Here is a 27339-nt window from a genome sequence, read left to right on the forward strand (position 1 = left end):
AACTATTACTAAAATAAACCAAAAGTTAAAAGATCCACACTGTTAGACAGAAAATACTATTATTACTTACAAGTCCAGTAGCAACAAAGCCAGGTCACCATCAGTCTGTGAGTCTCCCCTAAAACTAGTGTAGGCCGTGCCGATGTTTACTCCAGTTTTAGCTCTTTGCTTTGCCTCCAAAGACATTTTCTCTATGACTTTTACTTCCAGGCTCCACCATAATGCCAACGGAAAAGGCAAACTTCTTCTTTCTCTTCTTCTTCAATCGGTGAACTGAAAATGCTAACCACTAGCATTACAGCTAACAGTCGTAAAGCAGATAAAGAGTTCCCTCTATAGGGCACCTAACTGCTCCACAAAACTATTTTGGTCATCAGAGGGCTGCAGAGTGGTGTAACATATGAAACTGGTCATGTTTCTAACTCATCAATCATTGAGATCAAGCTTAAAGTTTAAGACAAAATCTACAGTTACTTTAATAAAATTCAAGGTTCTATTTTTTACAGTGCACTATTTATTTAGTTTTAATAATTAGATTCTATAATCCCAAACAGCTTGGTGAAAATAAAAAAAAATCACATTAAAGGGACTTTATGGAATTTTGAATTTGTATGCTCGTGATTGCCCCCTCAGGCCAAAAGCGTAAGGGCAGCTTCAATAGTAGGCTCGTGCGCGCCTCGCGCATGCTGTACGTGCACACTCCTTAACAGAAATAACAGCTGAGACAGTCCCGTGTGTGTGTGTGTGTGTGTGGCCCGGAGGACAGAGGACAGGAGAACACGCAGCTAATTAATTAAATAATTTGGTTCTGTACCTTTCTCTTCAGCACAGCCGACAAAGGTTTATGATGGGTCAGTCCTCCTGCATGCTCAGATCATTCCCTTCCCTTGCTTGAAAAATTGTTCCAAAATGAAAGTTGAACCCACATCTTTTTTTATCTGTGAATTCAATGCCGTTCGGCGAGTCTCAAATAAAAATTTGGGCATCTTACTGTAAAAAAATATACCATTAATGTAAAAAAGAAACTCTAAATAAACTATGTTCACACCTGTTGCATGAAATATCTAAAAGAAGGTTCTACAGAAAGTAGCTAAGGGTCCTCAGAAATGTAGCTAGCTTTGTCACTAGGCGTTAGGAACAGCGACAAAGTGGCACTGCCTCTCTCTCTGCTGCTAAAGCTACGGATAGCAAATGCTACGGGCTATGCCTGAGCGTGAACGCGCATGAAGCAGCCTGCTCGACCCGAGCATCTCTCTTTTTCTGTGATTTTACAGAAAAACAGGCAATCACATTAAAAATGCCAGGGCTCATTCTACGGGACCAGGGCATTGCAGGAGAATGTATGAAGAAGACATTTATTATTTCTATACATGTTTTGGCTGTCACACTTCCATAATGCCCCTTTAAATAAAAGCTTGGCTTGTTTATGAATGATAAAACCATGTAATTTCCCTTGTTCCTCCTATTTCTTAGATCTCTTTCAATATACATTTCAAAATGTGTCTCATCCTCACTTGACACCTCATCTTTCAAGTAAAATGATCCCCTGAATGGACCGCGCTGGTGGATTGAAACTTAATCAGTCGCATTACTACAATAATGCACCTGATTTAATTCGAACGGCTTTCACAAGTCTGCTAATTCACACCAATTAAGATTCTGTTCATATTCAGCGTATTTGACTCTGTTTGTCTGAATGTCAATTAGCACGAACACAATGTTTACTCTCACAGATTGACTCTTGCACAAAGATGGACTGAAAGAAATCAATTACTGCCTGATTTATGAAGTTTGTAAAAACAATTTGTCAAATGTACGGAGATAAAAGACGAAATATCTGATTAATTTGGAGATTGGAACATCAAACAATAAGCTTGGTGATCAAGATGAATGCATCAGACAGAGCTGCTTTTATATTATTTAGTCGAATGAATGCTAAAAAACTAAAGAGAAGGGATTGATTTTTGATCCAACAACTATAAGAGAGCTAAAAGCGAATAAGGGTCATAGTATGAAGAAGTGGATATCTTTAGGTGGATTTCATGGCACAAGCTACCACTAAACAGCACCGTAGCAGCTCTAAATGTTAAGCACATTGTTTAACAGTCCATTGTGTAAATTGATATTGCTCATTGACTGTTGCTGTTGCCAGCCAACGCCGTGTCAGAGGAAGGAGACAGAGATCAGCGCAGCAGAGGCTAATAGGGTAAATCATCACTGTTGCTCGGCCGTCTTTACATCTCCCCAGAAGCCAAAGTAGCTTTTATTATTTTTTTGGAAAAACAGATACATGTTCTGTTTAGAAAATATGTAAAAATCAGCATTACACATATATTTTCAGCCATAATAAATATATTTTCCTAAATGGACTTAGAAACAAGAGTGTGATTGATAACCTAACGGCTAGTCAAAGGGTAGCCCAAGACAAAGGTGCATTAATGCTGACTTAAAACAGCTTCATGATATTACATTTAATATCAGTTTTAATAGCGTTCCTTCTAACATAATTGAAAGATTCATCTTTTTTTATGATTATTTCACTTTAAAAGGCAAACTTACTGTACCCTTAAAGTCAAAGCGCTAAAACATTTATGGGGCCATTGTCTATATGTACACACTCCCACTCACATCATATTTTTTGTTCAAATGAAATATTAAAAAAATACAATTATGGTAACAGCAATCATAACTTATGATATTGAATATAATTTGTAGTTTTCTACTAAGATTTATATGAAAAAAAGAGGCAAACAGTTATTGCACCAGCATCAGGGATGATGATGATGATGATGATGATGAAGAGGGGGTCGATGGCTATGAGTCAGATCCTCAAATCAGAATCAGAAGGGTTTTACTGCCATATGTGTGAGAAATCATGTTAGGAAATGTCTGTGGTACTTGGTGCAAAAAATAAGAGACATGCAAACATGAGAAATAAGAACAATAACATATTCATATTTTACACAGCACAGGCCAAACGTTTGGACACACTATTTAAATTGGGAAATTCTCACTGAAGGCACATGTGGAGTTATGTACTTAACCAAAAAAAGGGGGAAACAAATGAAAACAGGTTTTTTATTCCATTTTCTTCAAAATAGCCACTCTTTACACTGATTCCTGCTTTACACACTCTTGGCATTCTCTTGATGAGCATCAAGAGGTAGTCACCTGAAATGGTTTTCCAACAGTCTTGAAGGGGTTCCCAGACGTGTTTAGCACTTGTTGGCCCCTTCGTAAATGGTCATGGTCGTGAAAATAAAGAAAACACATTAAATGAGAAGATGTGTCCAAACGTTTGGCCTGTATCCTATTATATATTATTAGGCAATAATTAGAGAAAATGGCATTAACATTCTAAAATATTCAAACATTCTATAGTTTAACCAAAATTATATCTATTTATTGTTCAATAACTCAAAAAAGTTCGACAGTAATCAGTTTTATTTAAAAAATATGCTATTCCGTATAAACATTGTAAAATATTCTGTATACATTGATATAATGCTGCAAAAGGTGCTAGATTACTCAAAAGTGTCTGAATTTTTTTTTATTTTGGGAAATTTTTGTTTTTTATCTAAACCGGGCCAGGATCCATATCATTTTCTGTGATTTTCTCCGTTAAAATAAAAATTTGAAAATTGTAAAATTAAAACAAGACTTTTGTTATATGCCACAATATTAACCAGGGAGTTAATTTTCAAGTTTTAAACTATTCAATTCAATTCAAGTTTATTTATATAGCGCCAAATCATGACAAGAGTCATCTCAAGGCACTTCACACAGTAAACATTCCAATACAGGTCAGGTCATTACGCCAACCAGGAAAATGTTTCCTATAGAAGGAACCCAGCAAATTGCATCATCAGTGACTTTACTGCAATCCTCATACTAAGCAAGCATTTAGCGACAGTGGAGAGGAAAACTCCCTTTTAACAGGAAGAAACCTCCAGAGGATCCTGGCTCAGTATAAGCAGCCATCCTCCACCACTCACTGGGGATCAAGAAGACAGAGCAGACACACACACATGCACACACACACACACACACACACACACACACACACACACACACACACACACACACACACACACACACACACACACACACACACACACGCGTGCACACACACACACACACCAAGTAATGTTTCAATGGTTACATTGTGATTTCTTAGTAAATATTCTATTTGGCGAGAGATAAACTTTATTGTATTTATCCAAGTGAATCTATGATTAAACGGGTAAACTAGTAGTAGCACATTCAATGTCAAAGAAAGTAAAATGTTATTATCAGGAGAGGGAGAAAGTTTAAGTGGTTAGCAACAGTGATCAAGCCGATGGCCTCCTCCATGAGGTCACCACTATTTGAATGAATGCCAAATAAAGGGTTAAACAGAATCCAAGTTCTGAGACAGGCGATGAAAACATGTTCATGTTGTTCACTCACTGACGATTTACCAATAAAACTCACTGATTCTGCTGTATCAATTCTTTACCATATTTCCTATAATGCAGGTTTCCAGCATTGGTTACCATAGCAACCACCTTGCAAGAGGCTAACCTGCTTTATGACGCTCAGATCATTAAACATTAATTAAAGTCCTCTCCCTACGCTGCAAATGTATCTTTTTTATTATTATTATCATTAATTTTCTCAGAAAACAGCAGAAGCGAATATTAAGGATGAACTGGGGCGCGACAGAAAAGTAAAACACCAAAAATAACCTTAATTAACAACGATCAGGTAAAAAGGTCCAGTTGAATCAATCAGCAAATGATAGCCGACTGAACACAGATGTGAGGCAATAATAAACCGACCAAATGAAATGTCACACAACAGAAACACAAAACGACGACAATAGTCTGCATTTCCTGTTTTCATTTACTTCAGTTGTGTATAACCCTGCATGCAAGCTAAAAGTCTGACTTAAATTTGAAGCTAAATTTAGTGATTGTACTTATTTAGACGTGCTAAATGCAATTTCTTTAGCACAGCTGTAGACTCTGACCGCCCACTTTGTGAAAAGCGAACTGCTTGTCAGAGTTTAAGGAGAAGCATTTCCTACTCTGTACATATATATAAATAAACTGGTCGATGCGGACACCTCTCACAGTTTGTTTAGTCGTAAATACAGGAGGAAAGCGGAGCGCCGCAGCAATCACAAACCTGTTATACCGCCGACACGAACCTAAATCTAAAGAGGGATTTTTGCTGACGTTGAAATGTGGCAGAAATTACATCTCACTCTAGGATTTATAGGAATACATATAGAGGAAGAAAGGGGATGAAAAGCAAAGTTAAGTATGAAAACAGTACATTTTCATCCTGACAGATGATGGCTTCCTGAAGTTTCTCCTTCAGTTAACAAACAGCAGCTGTTCAGAGAGAATTAAACTTTTTTATGCTAGCGCTAGACTGATGTCTAATTTAATAAGGCCTGTTTCTTGTTGCACTTGGAGTAGTTTTAGGAATAAAGCTCAACCGAATGGATGGGTCACACATCACTGGCATTACTGTGCTGCGACTCTAAAACACAAATTGGATTACCTGTGCACCCACGCACATCACCTCAATTGGACAGGCGCAAGCATGAAGGCAACGCAGACATAAAGAGGTACACGTATGCTTGTGTATTCTATGAGGCTAATGCAAACGCTGTGAAAAGTGTGAATGCATCAGTTTTTATTCTAGACGCAACAATAAAAGGACTCCACACATGCACACTCACACACACACACACACACACACGTCACACACACATGCAATTTTTGTGCTGTGACAGTAAATGCCACATTATTGTGATGTACAGCGGAAGACCACATCACATAAAGGTCGGCGTGATGGAATCTCTCAGTGAAGCTGCCGGCCTTGACACGTAAAATCGGATCCTAAACCCGTTTATGGCGCCGTGAAGCCAGACAGCGTCCCGCTTTTCCTGTAAACAAAGCACTGGAACCTCGTGAGTTATGAGCAAAGCGGCCAATAAATCTGAATAATCATTAGTCTAAACAATCCATTTCTGAATTCACAGCTTTTTGAAGATGCCTTTGGTAGCGGAGTCCTGATATTCACCATAACGTCTGTGAGAAGGAAGGCAGCTTTGAGAAATGAAGGTTCTAGGAATTTGTTGCTGATAATTAATGACCAATTAGTCCGCGACTGCATGGTCTAAAATTAAATTGAGAAACACAACAACGGGTCTTATCAAGGGTAAACTAAACAGGTTATGTGTGAAGCTTAAGGGCTGTAAAGGCCACAGTAAATGCTTAATTGTGCTTTTTGTTAAAGAAAACTAAGCAGTCTCAGGTTACTGTTAAACACTGCAGTCAATCTTGGCTATTTAAAAAATTCATGGCGAGTCACATTCAGGTCTAACGGTTAGATGTAGACACAAAGATTACTGGTCAAACTCTAAAACATGAATGCAAACCTAAAATACCTGCTCTGCAGATTGATCGGGTGTGGTCATAACTCATCCTGATGTTCTTTTCATAAAAAAAAACATTTTGTTCCTATTATTAGGTTTTCTGATTCAGAAAAAGTAAAATGTTGTAAAAATATTATAAATATATGTTTTATGAGTTATTGAAATTTGTGGAAAATAATTTTGGGTTAGGTTTTAGAGCCACTTGTGGTCCTAGAGCCAAAGGTTGCAGACCCCTGCAGCAAACCCTTTACATAAAAAAAACTGAAACACGTAGATGGCATGGAAACTCCTTTCCCTGCAGCGGTGACTTACAGGATAACTATTTTCTACTTTATAACTAACCCTGACTAGCGATGGGTACCAAATTCGGTACTTTTTAAGATACCGAGCGAATTCCATAGTACCGACTGAGCACTGATTCACGTCATTTAACGAGAACTTGCCTAGACAGCTGCGCATGCGCAAGAGTGTTACGTCGGTCGCTGCGAGCGAGTTGTAAACAGAGCAGCATGGTAGGAAGAACGCACGCTAACGCTTGGGTCCACTTCACTAAATGTGATGGGTAACTGGGTGATGATGAAACCAGCGACAACGATCTAAGTGAGACATCCTCATCTTAATCTGCTCCGGTAGGTAAATAAAATGTTTAAGAAAACGTTAGCTTGATATGTTAGCTTCCATTTCGCTAATTGTGCGTTCGCTTTCTCCTCGAAACTCCGAATTTCCGACTGGATGAACATGAACACGTTCTAAAGTTTGGCTTCACTTTACTAAATGCGACAGGTGATTGGGTGAAGATGAAACCAGCGACAACGATCTAAGTGTGAGGCATCATCGTTTTAATCTGCTCCAGCAGCTAAATAAACTGTTTAAGAAAACGTTAGCTTGATATGTTAGCTTCCATTTCGCTAATTGTGCGTTAGCTTTCTCCTCGGAACTCCGAATTTCCGACTTGAAGAACATGAACACGTTCTAAAGTTTGGCTTCACTTCACTAAATGCGACGGGTGATTGGGTGAAGATGAAACCAGTGACAATGATTTAAGTGTGAGGCATCATTGTTTTAATCTGCTCCAGCAGCTAAATAAACTGTTTAAGATAAGTCTAGTAACTTTGGGGTAGAAACAGGAGGTGTTCACCCAAATTCAGTGTCTGTAAATACCAATAGTGCATTTGTTACTTTCGAGATCAATCCCTGGAATGGCCCCAGACGTCACACCCAGCTGGTTAAAAATACCGAGTGAAATATGATGCCTAGCAAGCTGACAGCAGCCTGTGGTCAGCATAATCCTTCGAGAATGAGATTATCTCTGTGTGAAAACAGTGAATTGGGGTGGGAAGGCCACTCCCGTCAAGTGTGTGTCCAAGAAAAGACCTGTTGAACCCCTTCCATTAATCTCTATACACAGACACACCTCTGCAAGTAGCATATTAGCTCTCTGCAACCCTGGCTTCAGCATCAGTCGGAACGAAGCAAGCAGAGGATCGGCACTTTTGCATCTGAACTTCAGGGGGAAAATGGAACGTAACACCAAAGTATCTCTTCTGCTTTTGCTGCTTGCAGGCATCTGTAAAGCCCACAATGGAAATGTAAGTGAAAACACTAAATATAGCACTAAGCGATGCATCATGAAATGAAAAAGAAATGATTACTATAAAAGTGTTTATTTCTCTATTTGTTCCACACAGGATCACGATGGAGAAAATGGTAAGTGACTGAATTACTTTACCTGTTAGCATCTCAACAGACTAAACCCATCAAATGGTTTCTCATTACCAGAACAGATCTGTATAACTCTTCCTCTCTCCATTAGAACACCCAGTGAGCGACTCAAATACACAAGAGGACATTTCCACCACTATCCTCAGAATGAACAATGGTGAGCCCCCAGCATAAAAGTGGAAACAACCAAGAAAGCCGTAGACTACCTTTTTTATTGCTATAAACATTGTTAACGGTGTTGAACACTCATTTAATCTCCTAATACATGGACTGTGTGCAGTGGTCTCTAATAGGAATTAATGAGAAAGTAGCTCTAATCTCCTGATATTTGGACATCACTCCTCTGATTGGATGACAGCAACGCTTTGCAACCTTGACGTCTCCACAAATAACACAAACCTGGAGGGGTTCTGCTGTGTGGTGGAGTAGTTAATGCTAATGGTTAGCTTTTAATAATCAAGACTAGGGTTGTCACGGTGTGAAAATGTAACCTCACGGTTATTGTGACCAAAATTATCACGGTTTTCGGTATTGCAGTATTTTTTTAAACGTGTTACATTTTCAGACAACTAAATAATCCCTATATATCAGGAAAATATTGTCCTCAGTTTGTGTCAAAATTTTGCCTAAAATGTGTTATTTTGTAATTATGTTGTTTATATGTTTACATTTTTCCCCTTTAGTCTTTAAAATACCAATATTGGGCCATAACTTCTTATTTTTTGACTGTTTGATATCATTTCAGATCAGATGATACTCAATACTCAAGTAGACTTCTAATCAGATACTTTTTTACCCTTACTTGAGTAATAAACCCTATATCAGGAAAATATTGTCCTCGGTTTGTGTCCTTCCAGTGAGCTTTGCAGATGTGGGAAAATGTCATCAGGCAGTAATCATTGTTGAATTCATAATTATTCTCGGAGAGAGACCAACTCTTATCTGTCCCTGGGAGCCCCGTAATGCATAGCGTCATTTCAACATGGGGGTGTCCGCGACACGGTTTATATGCAGGTAGCGGCGCTGCGGCTGCTTTATATAGCGACTCGTTGCGTTCTCCCTCAACCCAAATCCTCGGATCATGCATTTTAGCTAAAATGCTAACGTTAGCTTGTCTTGCGTTGAATGTAGAGTTGTGGGTGATGGTCACACAGATGTGTCATGAGATTTGAAGCGTTGCTGCCTTTCACAGACACTTTTTCTGCACATGCTGCAAACAGGATAGCCGTCTTCTATCAACTGTCCCTCGGCATTCTTCAAATATCCAAAAAATGCCCATGCATCCCACTTTGTCTTCTTTGAGAGATAATAAATGTCCTGAGCACTGCCGTCTCCTCCTTTAGCCATTATTTCAGCTTTAGCTTCAAGAAAGTTTTGGTTGTAAACAACAAAGTGCGCATATGCCGCCGGCTACTTCAGCAGATGATACGGTGGCTGGTAAGGGTCACCGCGCCTACACCGCAGCCACAGTAATCCACCGAGATAATATTTATTTTTTTTAAACAAAACGGTTATTATTATTGTCAACTTTTTTACCGGGGTTTATCGCGACACCGGTTACCGTGACAACCCTAGTCAAGACATTCTCCGCTGTTTGCTGGACACTAAAACTACAGTAACTCTCCCCGTTGCAAGTCAACATGAACATTGAGTGACAGTGAGACGTAGATCTTTCAGGCATTTCAAATCCTAGAGTTTCACTGTCTATTTTCCATCAGAAGCTAATGCAGAAGATAGGTGTAGGAGACGATGTTTCATGTTCAGCCTGCATGAAACACTCAGCGTGACCAATTATAATTAGGAATGATAATAATAATTTTAAAAAATGTTTTTTTCAGTGTTCCACACACTTGAAGAACAAATCTGACCTTGTATAAAGCATCATAATTTTATTCTGACAGCATCTATGGATAACCTGTTCGAAGGAGACATATTAATCCCAAAAACAAGAAATGCCTTGAAGTGCTTCAGTAAACAATACAGCTGTTTCTGGAAAAAGTTTCCCAACGGATATGTGGAAGTCCCTTTCACTTTGAGCGATCGTTATGGTGGGTGTCATTATTTTTAATGCATTTTAAATGGGTTACTGTATCTCTACTAAAGTGCTTTCATCTATAAATGTAGCCGAAGATGAGAAGAACGCAATTCGCATCGCCATGCGAGGCATTGAGGCAAGAACCTGCATCCGCTTCGTTGACCATAAAAGAGAGAGGGCGTTTCTGAGCATCCAACCAAAACCTGGGTGAGCCGAAAGGGGGGAGAAAACTGAGAAATTACAACAAACCTTCTCAGCTTTCCTGAGGAAAATTTAAAATCTTATGTTTAAAATGATGGTTTTATAAATATTTTGACTCTCGGTTGTTTTTACGTGAGATTTTACCTCACTTGACCGTGAGAGGTATGGCTGAAATTTGAATCAAAGATTTTGCAGAATCTGCTGAACTTATAGTATCTCTAAAGGAACACTCTCAGCTGCAACGTACAGTACGTCTAACGATTTCCTTTACAATCTGGTGTTTCATAGAGTATTTTGCTAAAACTAGCTTTAGCGTAGTGTTTTGAAAATATAGTAGGTTCTCTTACAGCTACAATATTTTGACTGATTCTTTTTAAAGGAAAAAAATTGCAATTGTCTCTTTCTCAGCTGTTTCTCTTTGGTTGGTCGTGTTGGAGAGCAGCAGCTCGTGTCTCTGCAGAGGTTTGGCTGTATAGCAAATGGAATCATCCAACATGAGCTGCTACACTCTCTGGGTTTCTACCACGAACACACTCGAAGCGATCGGGATAACTATGTCCGAATAAACTGGAACAACATTATGGAATGTAAGAATCAAACACCTGTCGCTCATTTAAACAAACAAAGGTCCTAATCCGTCGCTATCTAAATGTTTTGTTCCCAGCTGCTGGTGTTAACTTCCGCAAGATGAATACCGATAATCTTAACACTCCTTATGACTATTCATCTGTGATGCACTATGGAAGGTAAGGATGATTACAAATGCAATTTGAAATTAAATATGCTGAATGGGATGATAATTTATCTTTTGACATAAAAATGCAGAACTGCCTTTGGAATCAGAAGAGCAGAAACCATAACTCCAATCCCAAACCCAAATGTCCCCATCGGCCAAAGGGTGGGCATGTCTGAGATGGACTTTTTCAGAGTCAACACTCTGTACAAGTGCTCAAGGTACCTCGGATAAAAGATTGGGTTTGGAGCGCAATAATTCATACTAATGTGACAGTATGACAATAAAACATTGAATATTTTCTGGGTATTCTGTCTTTTATGGGAGGTGGGTATTCATTTCAATCATTGATTTAAAAAAATGTATATATATATATATATATATATATATAATTTTAAACTAAGAAAAATGTAATGCTGAAAAATGAGGTTACAGAACTTTTCGTCAATTCTTGAATATCTGATAGGGATGGCAGGTTTTGTATCCATTCTAATAAGATGTAGTATTGTTGAATGTGACTTGACTTACGACAACATCCAATCAATCAATCAATCAATCAATCAATCAATCAATCAATCAATCAATCAATCAATCAATCAATCAAACAATCAATCAATATCAATTTGCCTCTTATCATTTCTACAGACAACATGCTATTTGGATAAAAAAAGTACAAACCAGACCCAAGTGTACTGATTAAGTATGCACCATGCTTCGATCTGCTTGGGGTGAGATCGACACGGATGGATACCCATGTGAAACCATGTCCAAGGGCTTAGTTTGGAGAATTTAAATCTTAGCTTCAGTCAAACTTAGTCCAGTACATTTTCTTTCTCTGCCAATTATTTGTTTGAGACATTTTTATGCTTTAAATGTATTACCAAACGTCAAAATTAAGGTTTATTTAAGTCTTTCATACATTATAGGGTTAAGGTTAGGGTTAATAAGAGTACTGCAAACATGTTGTCCAAACCCCAAATTCTTCACTTACCAACTTGTAATTTTCTGATGTTAGGTTTTTTCAGTTCAGTTTACTGTCTGCAAACCTTTACTTTGAAATGCAAAAAAGCACAAATTGGGTGAATGAAAAGTTGGGGTTTCACCATCTCTGTGTGTGTGTTTGTTGTGAGAGTGGTTCTTAAACCACTCGTTAAATTCCTCAGTTTACCTCAGTCAAATGTACAACACAGTTTGGTCTAATGGTTACTTACAGGTGAAACTCAAAACATTTTGTGTAAAACTCCATTTATTTAAAGCAGGCGTCTTCGACTACATTTATAGAAGATTGTTCCAGCAGACACGTTGAGGGTCAGATGCTTTTGTGAAATAAAGTTCAAGTATTATTGTATCTGAATTTATTAATATTTAACTCATCCACTGCAAATGGCAACTAAAGCCGTCATTTCAAATCCAACCACTCGCTGCCATTGACTTGCATTTTCTAACGGGGCACACCTTGAGAGTAAACATCATGGCTCTAAAGCCGATTTCCATCTGTGTGTGTCACACGTCATGTTGTCAGGAAACAGACAATCCATGTATTAGGAGATCATCTGAGGAGGCTGCTATGCCTAAAGTGAAGCGCTAACTGGAAAAAAGCTTCTGCAGCTCACACTTGGACAATAGACTGAAAAAAAATGGAAAAGGATAGAAACAAGTGAATTTTTCCGAAGTAAGAAGTGAGTCTACTCTTTCTTTTGATAGTTTTGGTGTTTGGTCATAGAACACAATGTTTAAAAAAAATGCAAAAATGCTGAAAAACGCTGGCAGTCAAGGGCTTTTTGATCAGAAAATGACTGGCAGTGAATGAGTTAATATGGCTTTGATTTCCATCTAAACAGTTTTGAATGTAGTTTTAGTTGTGCTTGGAGAACGTAAACAATTACTGATACTTGGGACATGATTTTTGCTGCTAAAAGTCAAAGTCCCCCAATTAGGGGATGTTAGGGCCCAAAGGGTTGGGAGGTCAGGTGGAAAGGTCTGGCAGGCCAGATGTGGCCCGCAGGCCACCAGTTGATGTTCACTGATCTAAAGACTCAGGAATCCTTTGCAGATGTTCTGGGTTCATTAGCTGATTAGAGTGTAACACTTTGGGCCTAGAATATTGAATCTTTTCACAATATTCTAATTGTCTGAGATTTTGAAATTGGGGTTTTCGTAAACTGTAAGCTATAATCATCCCAATTCTAACAAATAAAGGCTTGAAATATCTGCGTGCATCTACCGTAATATCCGGACTATAGAGCGCACCTGAATATAAGCCGCACCTACTAAGTTTTTAAACAAAAACATGGAACTGTACTTATATAAGCCGCACCGGGCTAAAAGCCGCAGATATCTACCAGATATCTACCAGATATCTACTGAATTGAAAATGTAGTTTAATTGAACGTAACTGAACTGATCAGTGTTAAACAAAACAGAAAAGGTATTGATGTGTTTCTTCATCTTCCTCTTGCGCACTGAAACCACTGAAGTCATCTTCAGTGTCGGAGTTGAACAGCCTCAGAAGAGCTTCGTCACATACCTTTTCTGTGGCGATGTCAGTGTCGCTGTCTGTGTTGCTGTCATCATCCCCGGGTGAAGCTGGCTTGAATGATTTCTTCCCGCTGCCGTCTCCAGCGCCGAACCATGGATTCATTCATGCCAAGCTTACGTGCGGCAGCGCTGTTTCCCTCCTTTAATGCCAGATTGATGGCCTTCAACTTAAATGCGGCAACATATGAACTCATACGTGTAGTTTCCATGATGAGGGGGTATGGATTTGAAAAGAAATTCTTCGTCGTGCCGGTTGCTTGCATGTGCTAAATTAAAATGAGCACTTTCTTCGATTTACTCTTTTGACTTCCACCTGTTTCACTTTCTGCTAAGGCGCCCCCTAGTGTCAGGTGAAGGAACATCTTCAGTAAAGCCGCACCTCATTATAAGCCGCATGGTTCAAAGCGTGGGAAAAAAGTAGTGAATTATAGTCCGTAAAATCCAGTATCTTTGCATGTCATGAGTCTTTCTCATATATTAGTTTTACTTTTGAAGTTGAATTACTGAAAAAAAAAACTACTTTTGCACAATATTCTATGGAGTTTCACCTGCACTCTGATTGCATTAGATCTTGTAATATTTCAAAACTGCTTTAGGGCTTATATAATCTTACTATGATTTATGCTAGCTTGAATTTGGGTATTTTCAGGGTCACCATGCCCATAATCTTAATTTTGAACAAATCTGCATTTGATTTTCATAATTTTGCTAAACCCAGGAATAAAACTCTCACTCACAAGATTTTCAATTTTTTTATTTCTTTAGCGCGTTTAGAAAGAAGTCGGAAAACACAGTCTAAAACGAAAAAAGCTTGAATTTAAATAGACTAGAATTTGGTTTCCAGAGATTAAGTAAGGGATTTGCAGTTTTTTGAAGAGGACCTTGTTTAATCAGGGTGAATCAGTGCTGCGGTATACACACTGAGCCAAACTTTACAGAGCTAAACCTCAGTGGGAAGGCATAGATGTGGTTGGAGATGAAATAAACCTCACTTCTGCCACTCTCTAACCCTGTGGAGATGTTTTTCCCATCCACTTGGCATCATTCCACCCTCTAGAATGAGTTTTGATGCTTTCTTCCTTAAATCCTTTGCGGTGATTTTCTTCCGCATTCAGTTCAGTCAACTAGAGGAATTATGGGAGTTGGGAAAAATCACCAGGAGAGGTTCAGGGTAACAATGCTACGGAGAAGAAAAAAATTCTAATTAAGCGAATTCCCCTCCCCCCATGATGCATGACTGCACTAACAATCACGACAGCACAGCATATATGTCTCTTGTGTTCTAGCTTAAATGCAGCTACAGAAGCTCTAGCGGCACTCCAGAAAAGTCTGAATAGTTCAGATGGATGGGAGACTTTAATGCTTCATAAAGCAGTTTCAGTTCATATCAATCGTTCCGCTCATGAAATATTTAAAATCTACTTGTTTATTGAAATATTTAAGATGCAGACTCAGTTCTGGCTGCAGGAATCTGCGGGAGATTCTTTTAGTCCATCTATAAATGAAAGTATTTCTGAACAGCTTGATAACAGATGAGCCCCCGGAATCCCCTGGAGTACAAACAGGCCACCACTGGAACACGGTGTGGATACATACATTAAATTAAATAAAAATAACTGAATGTTCAGCAAAACTGGAGTCCAATTTGAATAAACTTCCTGAACTTTGAGGCTGAGAAAAAATGAATATTTCATCTTTCTTGTGACGATCTTGCCTCTTGCGGTTTGTTTCTTTGGTAAACTGAAGCCCTTTGGAAATTCAGAGGACGCTGAATGAAATCGAAACCTGTTCCCCGTTACCTAACATTTAGTCCTATTGACCATTTTCTGCATGGTGGCACAGTGGTTAGCACTGTTGCCTCGCAGTACGAAGGTCGCAGGTTCGAAACTCGGCTGTTGCCTTTCTGCGTGGAGTTGCGTGTTCTCTCCATGCATGCGTGGGTTTCCTCCGGGTACTCCGGTTCCCCCCACAGATCACAACATGCCCTATAGGTTATGAATGGTACGTCGCTTTGGATAAAAGCGTCTGCTAAATAAATAAACATAAACATTTCCCCAACAACCACAAAAAGAAATTCTGCAAGGCTTTTGCAGAAGCTCTTTGACCAAACTTTAAAGGGCAGTGTGTTCATGACCAGCAGGGTCTCATGTAGGATGTCTGTTCTAATGAGAGCAGGCTGAGCAGAGCTAAATGCGGTCTGATGTGTGATGTCACCAGTAATATGCTGGCAGGCTATAACCGCTGGCTGGCTGAATGGCTTTTACCACCATGTTGTTAACACAGATCAGTGTACCTGCCTCTCTTCAAACACAATAAGCTGCAGCTCGTCTCAGTTCACCACATGAGCTGCCTAATTCAGACTGGAAAGAAAATGTAAATGTTCGCTCTCTGATCCGGGCTGCCGTTCCAGCTAGGCCTGTACCTGAGAGGGCGCTTCAGTTTGCTTGTTGAGTGTTTTTAATTTAGCTTTTTTCTACACAGAGCCAACAATTTAAATACCAACAACCTTCCAGAAAACATATTTCACTCTTTGCAATGCTACTTCTAAAAATATGCCATGATACGAACATTTAAAGGGGCATTATGGAAGTTTGAGAGCCAAAACATATATAGACATAATACATTTCTTCTTCATACATTCTCCTGCAATGCCCTGGTCCTGTAGAATGAGCCCTGGCATTTTTACTGTGATTGCCTGTTTTTCTGTAAAATCACAGAAAAAGAGAGATGCTCGGGTCGAGCAGGCTGCTTCATGCACGTTCACGCTCAGGCATAGCCCGTAGCATTTGCTATCCGTAGCTTTAGCAGCAGAGAGAGAGGTAGTGCCAACTCAGCGACTTTGTCGCTGTTCCTAACGTCTAGTGACAAAGCTAGCTACATTTCTGAGGAACCTTAGCTACTTTCTGTAGAACTTTCTTCTAGATATTTCCTGCAAATTAGCAACAAAATAGCCATTTTCGCTTCGAAACAGCGACAAAGTGGGACTGCCTCTCTCTCTGCTGCTAAAGCTACGGATAGCAAATGCTATGGGCTATGCCTGAGCGTGAACGCGCATGAAGCAGCCTGCTCGACCCGAGCATCTCTCTTTTTCTGTGATTTTACAGAAAAACAGGCAATCACAGTAAAAATGCCAGGGCTCATTCTACAGGACCAGGGCATTGCAGGAGAATGTATGAAGAAGAAATTTATTATTTCTATACATGTTTTGGCTCTCAAACTTCCATAATGTCCCTTTAAAAAGACACAATTGTTTACTAGATTTGTTTGATTCTGCTGTTTGTTTCAAATCCTGACCTGGGTCACAAGCGAGAGAGTTGTTAAGTGCCCCCTTTGAAAGAGATGAAAGCAGCTCTCACAAAGAAGTAAATTTAGTTAACTTCACCATCAAAAGACATAAAAGACTGGCATAGAAAATCTGGGAGTCTTTGTTGTTGCCTTGCAGGACCCAGGGGAAATCCTTTAGTGGGTTGAGAGAAGCAGGCAAACTCTGACACTAGCTGTTGTTGGAGCTTTCATAAAGCTTCTGCACATCTGAGAAGTTGGAGAAACTACAGAAAAAAAACATCTTGGATTACAAGTCACAATCAGGTGTCAGAGCATTCCTCAAATTTCATTAATATTTCATCCATTGTGTCCTCTGACTCCGAGATCACGGGTGAGGTGGCTTAAAACAAAACAGAACAGCAATTCTAAAGAGCAGAGGACACAATAAATAAAAGCAACTGAGTTCAATAAATGTAAATGGTCTGTGCAGGCCGTGTGGCAAAGGTCTGTGCCAAAGAGAAGTGGTGTTTAAACAAGCCTTTGTAAATGTGTAAATCAGAGTGAGGCATTAGTCTACAATCCCTTTGAGCTGTGTTCACAGAGCTGCACCGCATCTCTGTTTCTCAACGCTGAGGAATTGCAGCTGTCGAAAATGATGCGGTCCCATTAGTGACGGAATCTAAGCTGTGACGGAGCCAGACAGAAAGCCGCTGTGGGGACAAGATGATAACAAGGTACTCGTTGGAGATGTGAGGGATGGTGTTTGCACATCACCCTCCGTGTCTGTCTGATGAGACCAGGGCAGATGAGAAGATGGCGAGGTTACAATAAAGACAGGGCGAGAGAGATGTGGAGAATCAGGAAGAGAGAGAAACGGTTAAGGGAAGGAGAAATAAGATGGGAGAGATAAGATGAGACAAATAGAGATGGGAACAATGAGACTCGGGAGCACGAAAGAGTGACTGGGAGAGTAATCACGAAAGGTAACGCTGGAACGTACAAATCAAAGCTGTGAAAGCAAGTGAGTCCACCAGAGGCAGAGAGTGAAGGAGCCAAACGCCCAATGACTTGTGCCCTGAAAGATTGGCAGGTTTATTTCCAGGGAGTTACTGATGGTTCATTCTGCACATTGTTTCACCTCCGAGTGAAACTGTGTGCATAGAGGAATAAAGACAAGGACACGTAGTAACAGCAATGGAAGCTGCTGCATTTGGAGCCAAACACGGCTGATGAAAATGGTATGCTACAGAAGATCTGGAGGTTTTTGTTTTCAAGGCTTGTGTGAAGACCTTGGCAATTTTCATGTAGTTCCAGTTTCATGTAGCAGACCACCACCAGCAGGACAGGTGGGTAAAGCGTCTTGCCCAAAGACACAATAGCAGCATCCTCTACCAGGAGCCAGGATTGATCCTATGTAATGTCTCCCGTCTCAATTTTTAAGCAATGCCAAAATAGAAGGACAACAAAATAAGAAAGTGTCGTGCGTGACAATTTGTGACTTTTTGGAACAAAAAAAAAGTGATTTATTAACGAAAAATAACAAAATCAACCCAACTCTGGACATCATTCCAGCACCAAGGACAGCGCCCACTCACTGGAGGTCTCTTAACAGTTTTCTGAGCAGCTTTCATTCCACATACATTCACTTCCTAAGTCATGGTCAACTATTGCTTCATTTCACTTGTCTATTAACCACCTGCTCACAAATGTCTTACATTTTAACAACTAACTCAAATAAAAGTTGAACAATGCAGAATTTAAAAATGTATTCAACTTTTGAGGCAATCAAGGAAAACAAAGGCAGATATAAAACTCCTATTTTCTTTATTCCCCATTATGTTTGCTAACAAAACAACGCACATGCTTAACCTAAATAAACTTAAATTTAACAACGTAAAGGCGAACTTGGACCCTGAACAAAGGACACATTTGAGCCTCTTTATTTAAAGGGACTTTACGGACTTTTGAATTTTTATGCTCGTGATTGCCCCCTCAGGCCAAAAGCGGAATGGCAGCTTCAATAGTAGGCTCGTGCAGGAGGCGCGCATGCTGCACGTCCACACTCCTTAACAAAAATCACAGCTGAGACAGTCCTGTGTGTGTGTGTGTGTGTGTGGCCCGGAGGACAGAGGACAGGAGAACACGCAGCTAATTAATTAAATAAAACTTTTTTCACATCCAGAATCAAACCCAGGTCTTCTGCATGAGAGTCAGACATCTTACAAGGTGCGCTACACTCTAGTAACATTCACAGTATGTGTAACTTTTGTATCCTTAATGACAGCTGAAACAACGTCAAACCAAAGAACGGTTCGGAGTGAAAATGGCTATTTTGTTGCTAATTTGCAGGAAATATCTAGAAGAAAGTTCTACAGAAAGTAGCTAAGGGTCCTCAGAAATGTAGCTAGGTTCATCACTAGGCGTTAGGAACTGAGACAAAGTCGCTGAGTTGGCACTGCCTCTCTCTCTGCTGCTAAAGCTACGGATAGCAAATGCTACGGGCTATGCCTGAGCGTGAACGCGCATGAAGCAGCCTGTTCAACCCGAGCATCTCTCTTTTTCTGTGATTTTACAGAAAAACAGGCAATCACAGTAAAAATGCCAGGGCTCATTCTACAGGACCAGGGCATTGCAGGAGAATGTATGAAGAAGACATTTATTATTTCTATACATGTTTTGGCTGTCAGACTTCCATAATGCCCCTTTAAATGGACTAAATATTCTACTGCAGTTACCTGACTCAAACACCAGCTGATTTTTAGTCAGTCAAACATTTTCAAGCATGGCTGCAAACCAACGATTCAGAAGGTGTCAAATAATGGCCGATTAACAGAAGTCCAACACAAACTTTTGTTCTACACACTCTCACAAAAGGATGTGACCTAAAGACCCACTGCAAAGCTGATCTCCTTCCTACACAAAAGCAGGGTGTAGCAGACATGTGTATTAAGTTTTTGAGTCAATAATCTGCAATAACAATGTAATTACAGTGTCTAAATATGGATATTATATGTGACAATTACACAAGTAGCATGAAATGAACTTAATGAGCAGTACATGGATGCAGCTTCAAATCACCATTATGTTCACAAGTTAATTTCACTTGTGACACGACAACAAGAATAAGTCTGTGAGTTACTATTAAAATGTTCTTTCTGCTTCTGGACTTTAGAAAAGTAAACAATGCAAAAAGTTGTCCCTAACACTCAGGTAATTGGGCCTTTTTCTGATGTTGTTGACGTTTTCAAATCACAACAAAGCAAATGGTTCAGAAAGTGATTTGCAAAATCAGCTTTGGCAAACTTTACTGTACAGCTCAAAAAAGAAAAGAATCCAATAAAAGAGGAAAAACCAACAATGAGACGACAACATAAAAAGCTATTTCCAGCAGCATGGAGATTGGTCCCAGAAGGTAAAACATTTACTTTTCTAGATTGTTGAGCACCTGCAGGATTTTAGCACTCTTAAAAACAGCCAATTGCCTTTAATGATGCCCCATTTTTTATTTAATACTCCTTTTTTGGGGGGGTTACAAAATAATGTTCCTGGGAGAGCACAGTGTCCCTGCAGAGATTTGCTGCACATTAAAGATATTTTTATCATTATTTGTGTAAACTCCAATTGAAGCTGAAATTAACTCATTTGCCTCCAGAAAAAACACACACACAAACATGATAAACAACTAGCATCTTAAAATATCACCTAAAAATAACAAAGCCAAGGGGTCAAATGCCTCCAACCGCTCTTTGAAAAGGAAATTTCAATAGAATTCACTTTGATGGCGACTTTGTGAACTTTGCTATCCTCTGATTGTGTTTTTCCACACTTCCATTTGCTCAGATGTGCTTCCATCATCTGGCTGCAGACAATTGGAAAATGTGATTTCATCTCGTTGAATGAACGTGTTGGAGAGCAAAAGTTAGGGCTGCTCTGGCGTTGGAGCAGAGCGCCGGCCACCAGGACGTGCTACATCAGCAGAAAGGTCAAACAAGAGAGCGGTGCAGGAGGGAGGCCTTTTACAGGAACATCCTGTCAGTTTCTTTGTCCAGTCAAGGCTTTGGGGAACCACTGACAATTGAAGCAATAACATTTTTAAAGACAAGGGAATAGTTTTTCTTTCTTTTTTTTTTTCCAGTGTTTGACCTGTTTAAACTTTTTAATTATGCATTTGACTTCACTGAAAGTTTAAAATCAGAAGGAATCTGACATTTCTCTGTCACCTTCTTCTGTGTTGGGCATTACATTGTAACCATCTCAATTTGGTCTTCAATGTCAAGAAAAGTAAAGGACTGGAATTTCTAAAACAGAAAGCTGAATAGAAGAGGACTCGTCTCACCAGTCATTACTTTGTGCTTGTCTCAGAACAAACATGCAAAGCACATTGTCCATTACGAACCCCGTCCAGGCAGCCAAACGCTCTCAAGCACAAAGGAAACAATACCATAATTTACAGGAGCATCTGCTGCAGCAGTGCAGCAGCAGTGTGAGCTCTGTCAAAAACCACAACAACAACAAAAAATTGTGCTGACGAAACGACAAGACTGTCACTGAAGCAGTAAACAACAGAAACCGGACACGTCTTGGATTTTAAAGGCAAATGAGGCGATAAAGATCAGGGGTCTCATTTATCAAACATTGCGTAGAATCCTTACTAAAACCGTACGTAAGCTCAGCAAAAAAATTTACTTACACGAAGTAGGTTTGTGATCTATCAAACAGGGAGTACGCACAGCTGCACGCAATCTCCGCTTCATAAATCGGAGACTAACGAGAATGTTTCTCAGCTGCATTTTAGTCACATCCTGCCCTCACCACGCCCACTTACTGCCATAAATAGTCAATGCAAAGTGCCTTGTGGATCTCATGCATACACTTAAGCCGGCTGTTGCAGCGCTCCACCAATGACATGGCGACCGTAGATCAAGGCAGATCAAGGAAGTGCTATTTCACAGAAGCAGAAATTGAGGTACCTGTGGGTGAGGTGGAGAAATGAAAGGAAGTGCTTTTGCAAAACAAATAAGAGAAAATCCACAGAGTGTCACAGCGTTGCTGAAGCCGTCAATGTTGTGAATTCTTCAGAGAGATCTGTGGCGGATATAAAAAAAATGGTCCAATCGGGATTCAATCCCCAGACTCCCGGGTGAAAGTCACACACGATAACCAGTCAGCCAAATGGAGATCTCCCTTCTCCAAGTATCCAGGGCGCATGATCAATCGGGTCACAGTGACAGGACACACACTGTCACAGACGCATGACATTCTGTGTCAAATCTGACCCCTGCTGATATTCTGCATTCCGTATTCTGCACCTCAGGCTGTGTGTGTGTGTGTGTGTGTGTGTGTGTGTGTGTGTGTGTGTGTGTGTGTGTGTGTGTGTGTGTGTGTGTGTGTGTGTGTGTGTGTGTGTGTGTGTGTGTGTGTGTGTGCGTGTGTGTGGGGGATCTTGTTCTGTGTGAAAACAAAGCAGTACAAATGATAATGCTGCTGGATTTCATAATTTTATCCTTCTCAGCAGCAGCACTGCAGGTGCTCTCCATGTCCAATATGTGCGTAAGCCAGGTCCTTAGTCAACTTAAAGTTGCGCACATTTTTCCGCTAAGTTTTCTTTCATAAATCCCAAAGTTGGCGTGGAGAGTTGCTTACGCAGTTTTACGACCCCGTTTTGTGTGTAAGCAAGCTTGATAAATGAGGCCCCTAGTGTGTAATCAAAACACACAAAGGTTTGATGTGTTGTTTATGGAGATACAGAAGCACTGACTGTTGACTTCTTTTAGCAGGTAAATCAGAGGCTCTAATACTGGCTGAGTAATTGCCATTTGTGTTTGCTAATATTTATCACAAATGTTAATTTCTGAAAGTCTTATTAAAATCTATCCTCATCAGGATTTTATTGTCAAGACTAAAGGTACCATGCAGGACCAAGTTATGTTGCACAAGCTCCCATTAAGATATATAAATAATGAAATCAATAAATATAATGTTCATGAAATGTTAAGCTAAAAACACAAGCCCTTACATGTACACATATGCCAACTAAGGCAAAACAGTTATCAAAAATCTCCAAATTGCAAAAAGTATTTGATAAACATATAAATACTGAAAAGCTACTTATTAAGCAAGTGTTATTTTTGTGTTGGAGTAAGACCTTACCAATGGATGGCCGTTAGGGTCAAAAACATCCTGCAAAATGACAAGCAGCATTATGAAGAGGTAAAAGTGCATGGCAAAAGTTTTGTAACTGTAGGGCTCCCATAGAGGAAAACATGGCATCTAATATAGAGTCACCCATGTATTTTAGGTCAGATTTTTATGGTTATTTGGTATGAAGCTGACAATATTTCTCAACCCCTGGGCATCATTTTATTCATATTCAACAATTTGATGGATATTTCTAGTGTAACGGAATGAAATGACTGTTTTCCTGCAAAAGTCATTTTCCCCCTCTCCTCTGACACAGAACTAGTCTGCATGAGATATGGCCTCAAGATCTCATGCATTTGCTAATGAACTGCTTCTTTCCAGCTCAAGAGAAGAATGAAGAATAGACTCTCTCCTTTTAATAAATCAAAGAACTCTATTTTTAATAAAGCTAATCAAATAAGGTGTTAGTCAATAAATAAGATGTGATCAATCTGTGAAATCAAAATATTAATTACTTTATTATAATCCTATAGAATATAATAAGTTATATGACTTTAAATGGTCCACTAGGACTGATCTCACGTAGCGTTAAGACATGACACATTGCTTTACTGATCCAATCAGAATCTGCTAGATATGATGGAGGTGTGGTTTTGGTGGTGCTTGGTAAATCTGTCATCTTTTCATTCGACCATAAACCAAAACATCCGAAGTATAAAACTATGCCCACGTCATCTCTAACTCCAGTTCAAAGCGTTCAAGAGAAGTTGACGGAGTGGCCAATCCGTAACTTTCCTCTTCAGCCGAAAAAACCAACGACAAGCTGGATAAAATCTGTTGCTGTTACAACTACTGCAACGGTTCCTTTCAGAATAAAAGCTGAACCAACACGACCCCATTTTGGGTCTTGTTAGATGCCGATAAACTGTCGTGACCCGGAAGTATCTCAAGACTGGTGGTCGGCTGCCGCGGCTGTTTCTACCGACTTCAGCTCCACAAAGGTCAAGCTGGACCTCTACACCTCCTGATCTATCGGGGACTCCTGCTAAGGGTATGTAGATCGACAGAATGGCGTTTCATGTGTTTATGAATCTCCAAATCAAAGCTTAGCGTGAAGACATCACCTTCACTTCCCACCAGAACTAATCGTTTCTTCGGATTTGCTGGTTCTGAGCAACATTCCACATCACACCATTCTCCGTCTCATTCACCTTAGTAACACCATACATTTAGTGTTAAAGTTAGTCTAGTTTTAATTTGTTTAGTAATAAATCTTTAAACTTTTAAAACTTGACTCGCTCTTCTGTTGTCTCTGAATTAATACGAAGTTGTTACATAATCCCTGCAATAAAAAGTTCCAATCTTCTGGTTGAACAGTACCCACAGATCCATAAGGTTGATTTCATATTTACTATGGAATCTTATGTCTTGTGGCTTGTTAAATAGCATGTAAATTAAACCATTACACTGGAGATTAACGGTAAAAACTACACATTGCCTCTTTAATGTTTTATTAAAATTTAACAAGACATTGTTTTTGTGAAGAACATATAATCCTTTATTTTACCAGGTAATATTTCATCAAGGTGTTTAATCTCATTTCCAAGAGGTCTAGAGTGAAATAATTGATCTACAACTGTAGAAGCCAGTGAAAGAGTTCATACAGTAAAAGCCTTAGTGCAGCTAAAGAACATGTCTGATTGTGTTGAAAACAGAGGAATAAAAGTGCAAAGGAAGTTAGGAAGTTGTGGTTCCATAACCAGTAAACCATGACGTCAGCAGTTACCAAAGCTCTTACCAAAATAGAAAAAGCAAGCTGTGAGGTTGATATTTGTTTACATAGTAAGGAGATGATCATTATTCAGGGCAATGAGGAAAACTGCACGGGTTATTTCTACAACTGATTAAAAACACTTTTCCCAGTTTGATTCCTTTTCTTTTTAAATTGTATGTCGACATTGCCTGTAATGATGTCTCCACATAATATTTCTGTTTTAACCTGTTTTTAAACAGTTTGCTAAAACAAGTCAGAATATTTAATCTGAGTAAGATATCCAAACGTTTGGTTTTGAAGTCGAAAGTGTATGTTGCTGTTAAATTTCGAGGAACATGTTATTTTACAGCTAATTAGAGATGTTCTGTTCGGTTGGGATGTTACTATGTCTTTTATTAGAACTTTCATGGGAATGAATGAAAGAAGAAGCAAGATTTTCTACAACCAGTGAAAAGATCTCAGATAATTAAAGGTACAGTAGCACTTAAGGAACGCATATTACCGTTCACGATGAACGACGATGGAGTTGTAACTTTTTTGGTCAAAACTCTAAACTAGTTTGTTCTGCAATACCAGAAGGTCATTGATGAGATCTGTAAGATTATTTCCAATTTTAGGAATCATTTACGGCCTTTATCCTCCAGGAGAGAATAATCTTCTAATGTCTGATTTTCCTGGTCCAGCAACTTGCAATTTTGTTTGGGTAGAAAATTAATATCCATCTGTGCACTGTGATGCCCTTGGGAAAATGTTTTTAAATAAATTCATTTCAGAACAGTCAAAGATTAAAATTTCAGAACCAGCTTCTGTGATTATTATTGTGAAGATGTTCGTTTAATTCAATTCAATTCAATTCAATTCAAGTTTATTTATATAGCGCCAAATCACGACAAGAGTCGTCTCAAGGCACTTCACATAATAAACATTCCAATTCAGGTCAGTTCATTAAGCCAATCGGAAATAATTTTTCCTATATAAGGAACCCAGCAAATTGCATCAATCCTCATTTGGTTTAGTGGTTTTAGAATTTCAGCAGCTAAATACTCTATCCCTGTAGAGTCGAGCTTCCTCTTTATTTGTTCTCTCTGATTTGAAAAAAACTGTGAATATATATATATATATATATATATATATATATATATATATATACATATATATATATGGCTCCTGGTTAATCTGTGGATTTAAAAGTACTGTTTGACCCAGCTTGACCCAGCTGGGTAGATGTGCCCTTTGCCACAAATTAGATAACCTTCATCACGTTACACAGGGTATGCAGACCAACAAATGGCATTGCATGTGTTTATGAATCTCCTAACCAAAGCTTAACGTGAAGACATCACCTTCGCTTCCCATCAGAACTAATCGCTTCTTCGGATTTGCTGGTTCTGAGCAACATTACACGTCATCCCATTCACCGTCTCATCCACCTTAGTTACACCATACATGTAGTGTTTAAAGCCAGTCTAGTTTAATTTGTTAGTAATGAAATTTTAAACTTATAAACTTGACTCTCTCTCTTCTGTTGTCTCTGAGTGAATACGAAGCTGTTTTCTAATCCCTGCATTAAAAAGTTCCAATCTTCTGGTTTAATTAATCTTACAGATCCATAAGGTGGATTTCATATTTTCTATGGAATCTACGCCTTATGGTTCATTAAATAGCATGTAATTTAAATCATTACATAATTGACTTAATTATTGAATTATTGTTTTAACATGATGCATCTACACAGCCATATTCTGTTACATACACATCTTAAACTTCTTGCTGTGAACTTAATACTAAATGGGACTTCACGCAGAGAGAAGGATCCTCTGATTGTGAGCTGATTCTTAAAAAAACTTAGGCTCTAATCAGGAACACATAAACAAAACCCATATTGAAAACGGAGAACTAAAATCAACACAACTAAAGTCACGACTGCATCTGTCTCTTTTATACTGATTTAGAATACTAAATGAGAACCTCACCGTAAAATAGAACCTTCAAATGTTGCCGTAAATTATTACTAAGCTCATTTCTTATGGAATGCTGCCAGTCTGATGTAAATGCATCAGTTACGTTTTGATCGATGAACTCCAGCAGTTAAACTTTATATAAAGCTACATCCCTACTAATGAGGCAGGAAGTAACTGAGCACAATGTTGTAGAAAATTATTACATTTAGCAGCTGCAGAGACACGAAAGTGGCATTCTTTTTCACAACCTTACCCGTAATCCTTTGTCAATAATTATTTCTTGGCTGTGAAATAAAATTTGCAAAAAGTAGGTAGCTAAAATAGTTCAGTGCAACAAAGGAAACCTCTTCAGAAAATCAATAAAACACCAGTTCCTTTCACATACGCTATAATATCATCAATATGTCCTTATATGGTGATGTGAAAATGAGACATTGAAAGAATCTGCAAAAAGTAGGGGTAATGAATGTAGGTGGAAACATACCATTTAAAATCTTTGTTTTCATTTGAATATGGCATCTTAAACATGGCTTGGATTTT

General features: G+C 39.0%; 2 protein-coding genes across 6 annotated transcripts in view; one reads left to right on the forward strand and one right to left on the reverse strand.

Moving 5' to 3' along the window:
- The window catches only part of LOC107378081 (MAM domain-containing glycosylphosphatidylinositol anchor protein 2), a 342732-nt gene that overhangs the window by 260194 nt on the left and 55199 nt on the right, over positions 1–27339 (reverse strand). The window lies entirely within an intron of this gene.
- On the forward strand, positions 7880–11422 carry LOC107378082 (low choriolytic enzyme-like). The gene is made up of 8 exons (XM_015948102.3): positions 7880–8019; positions 8119–8137; positions 8244–8309; positions 10054–10200; positions 10277–10394; positions 10797–10975; positions 11053–11134; positions 11214–11422. Exons 1-8 carry the CDS (start codon positions 7948–7950, stop codon positions 11353–11355), a joined length of 825 nt encoding a protein of 274 aa, XP_015803588.1. The 5' UTR covers positions 7880–7947; the 3' UTR covers positions 11356–11422.

This window comes from Nothobranchius furzeri, chromosome 2 (assembly GCF_043380555.1).
Source record: "Nothobranchius furzeri strain GRZ-AD chromosome 2, NfurGRZ-RIMD1, whole genome shotgun sequence".
Classification (NCBI taxonomy): domain Eukaryota; kingdom Metazoa; phylum Chordata; class Actinopteri; order Cyprinodontiformes; family Nothobranchiidae; genus Nothobranchius; species Nothobranchius furzeri.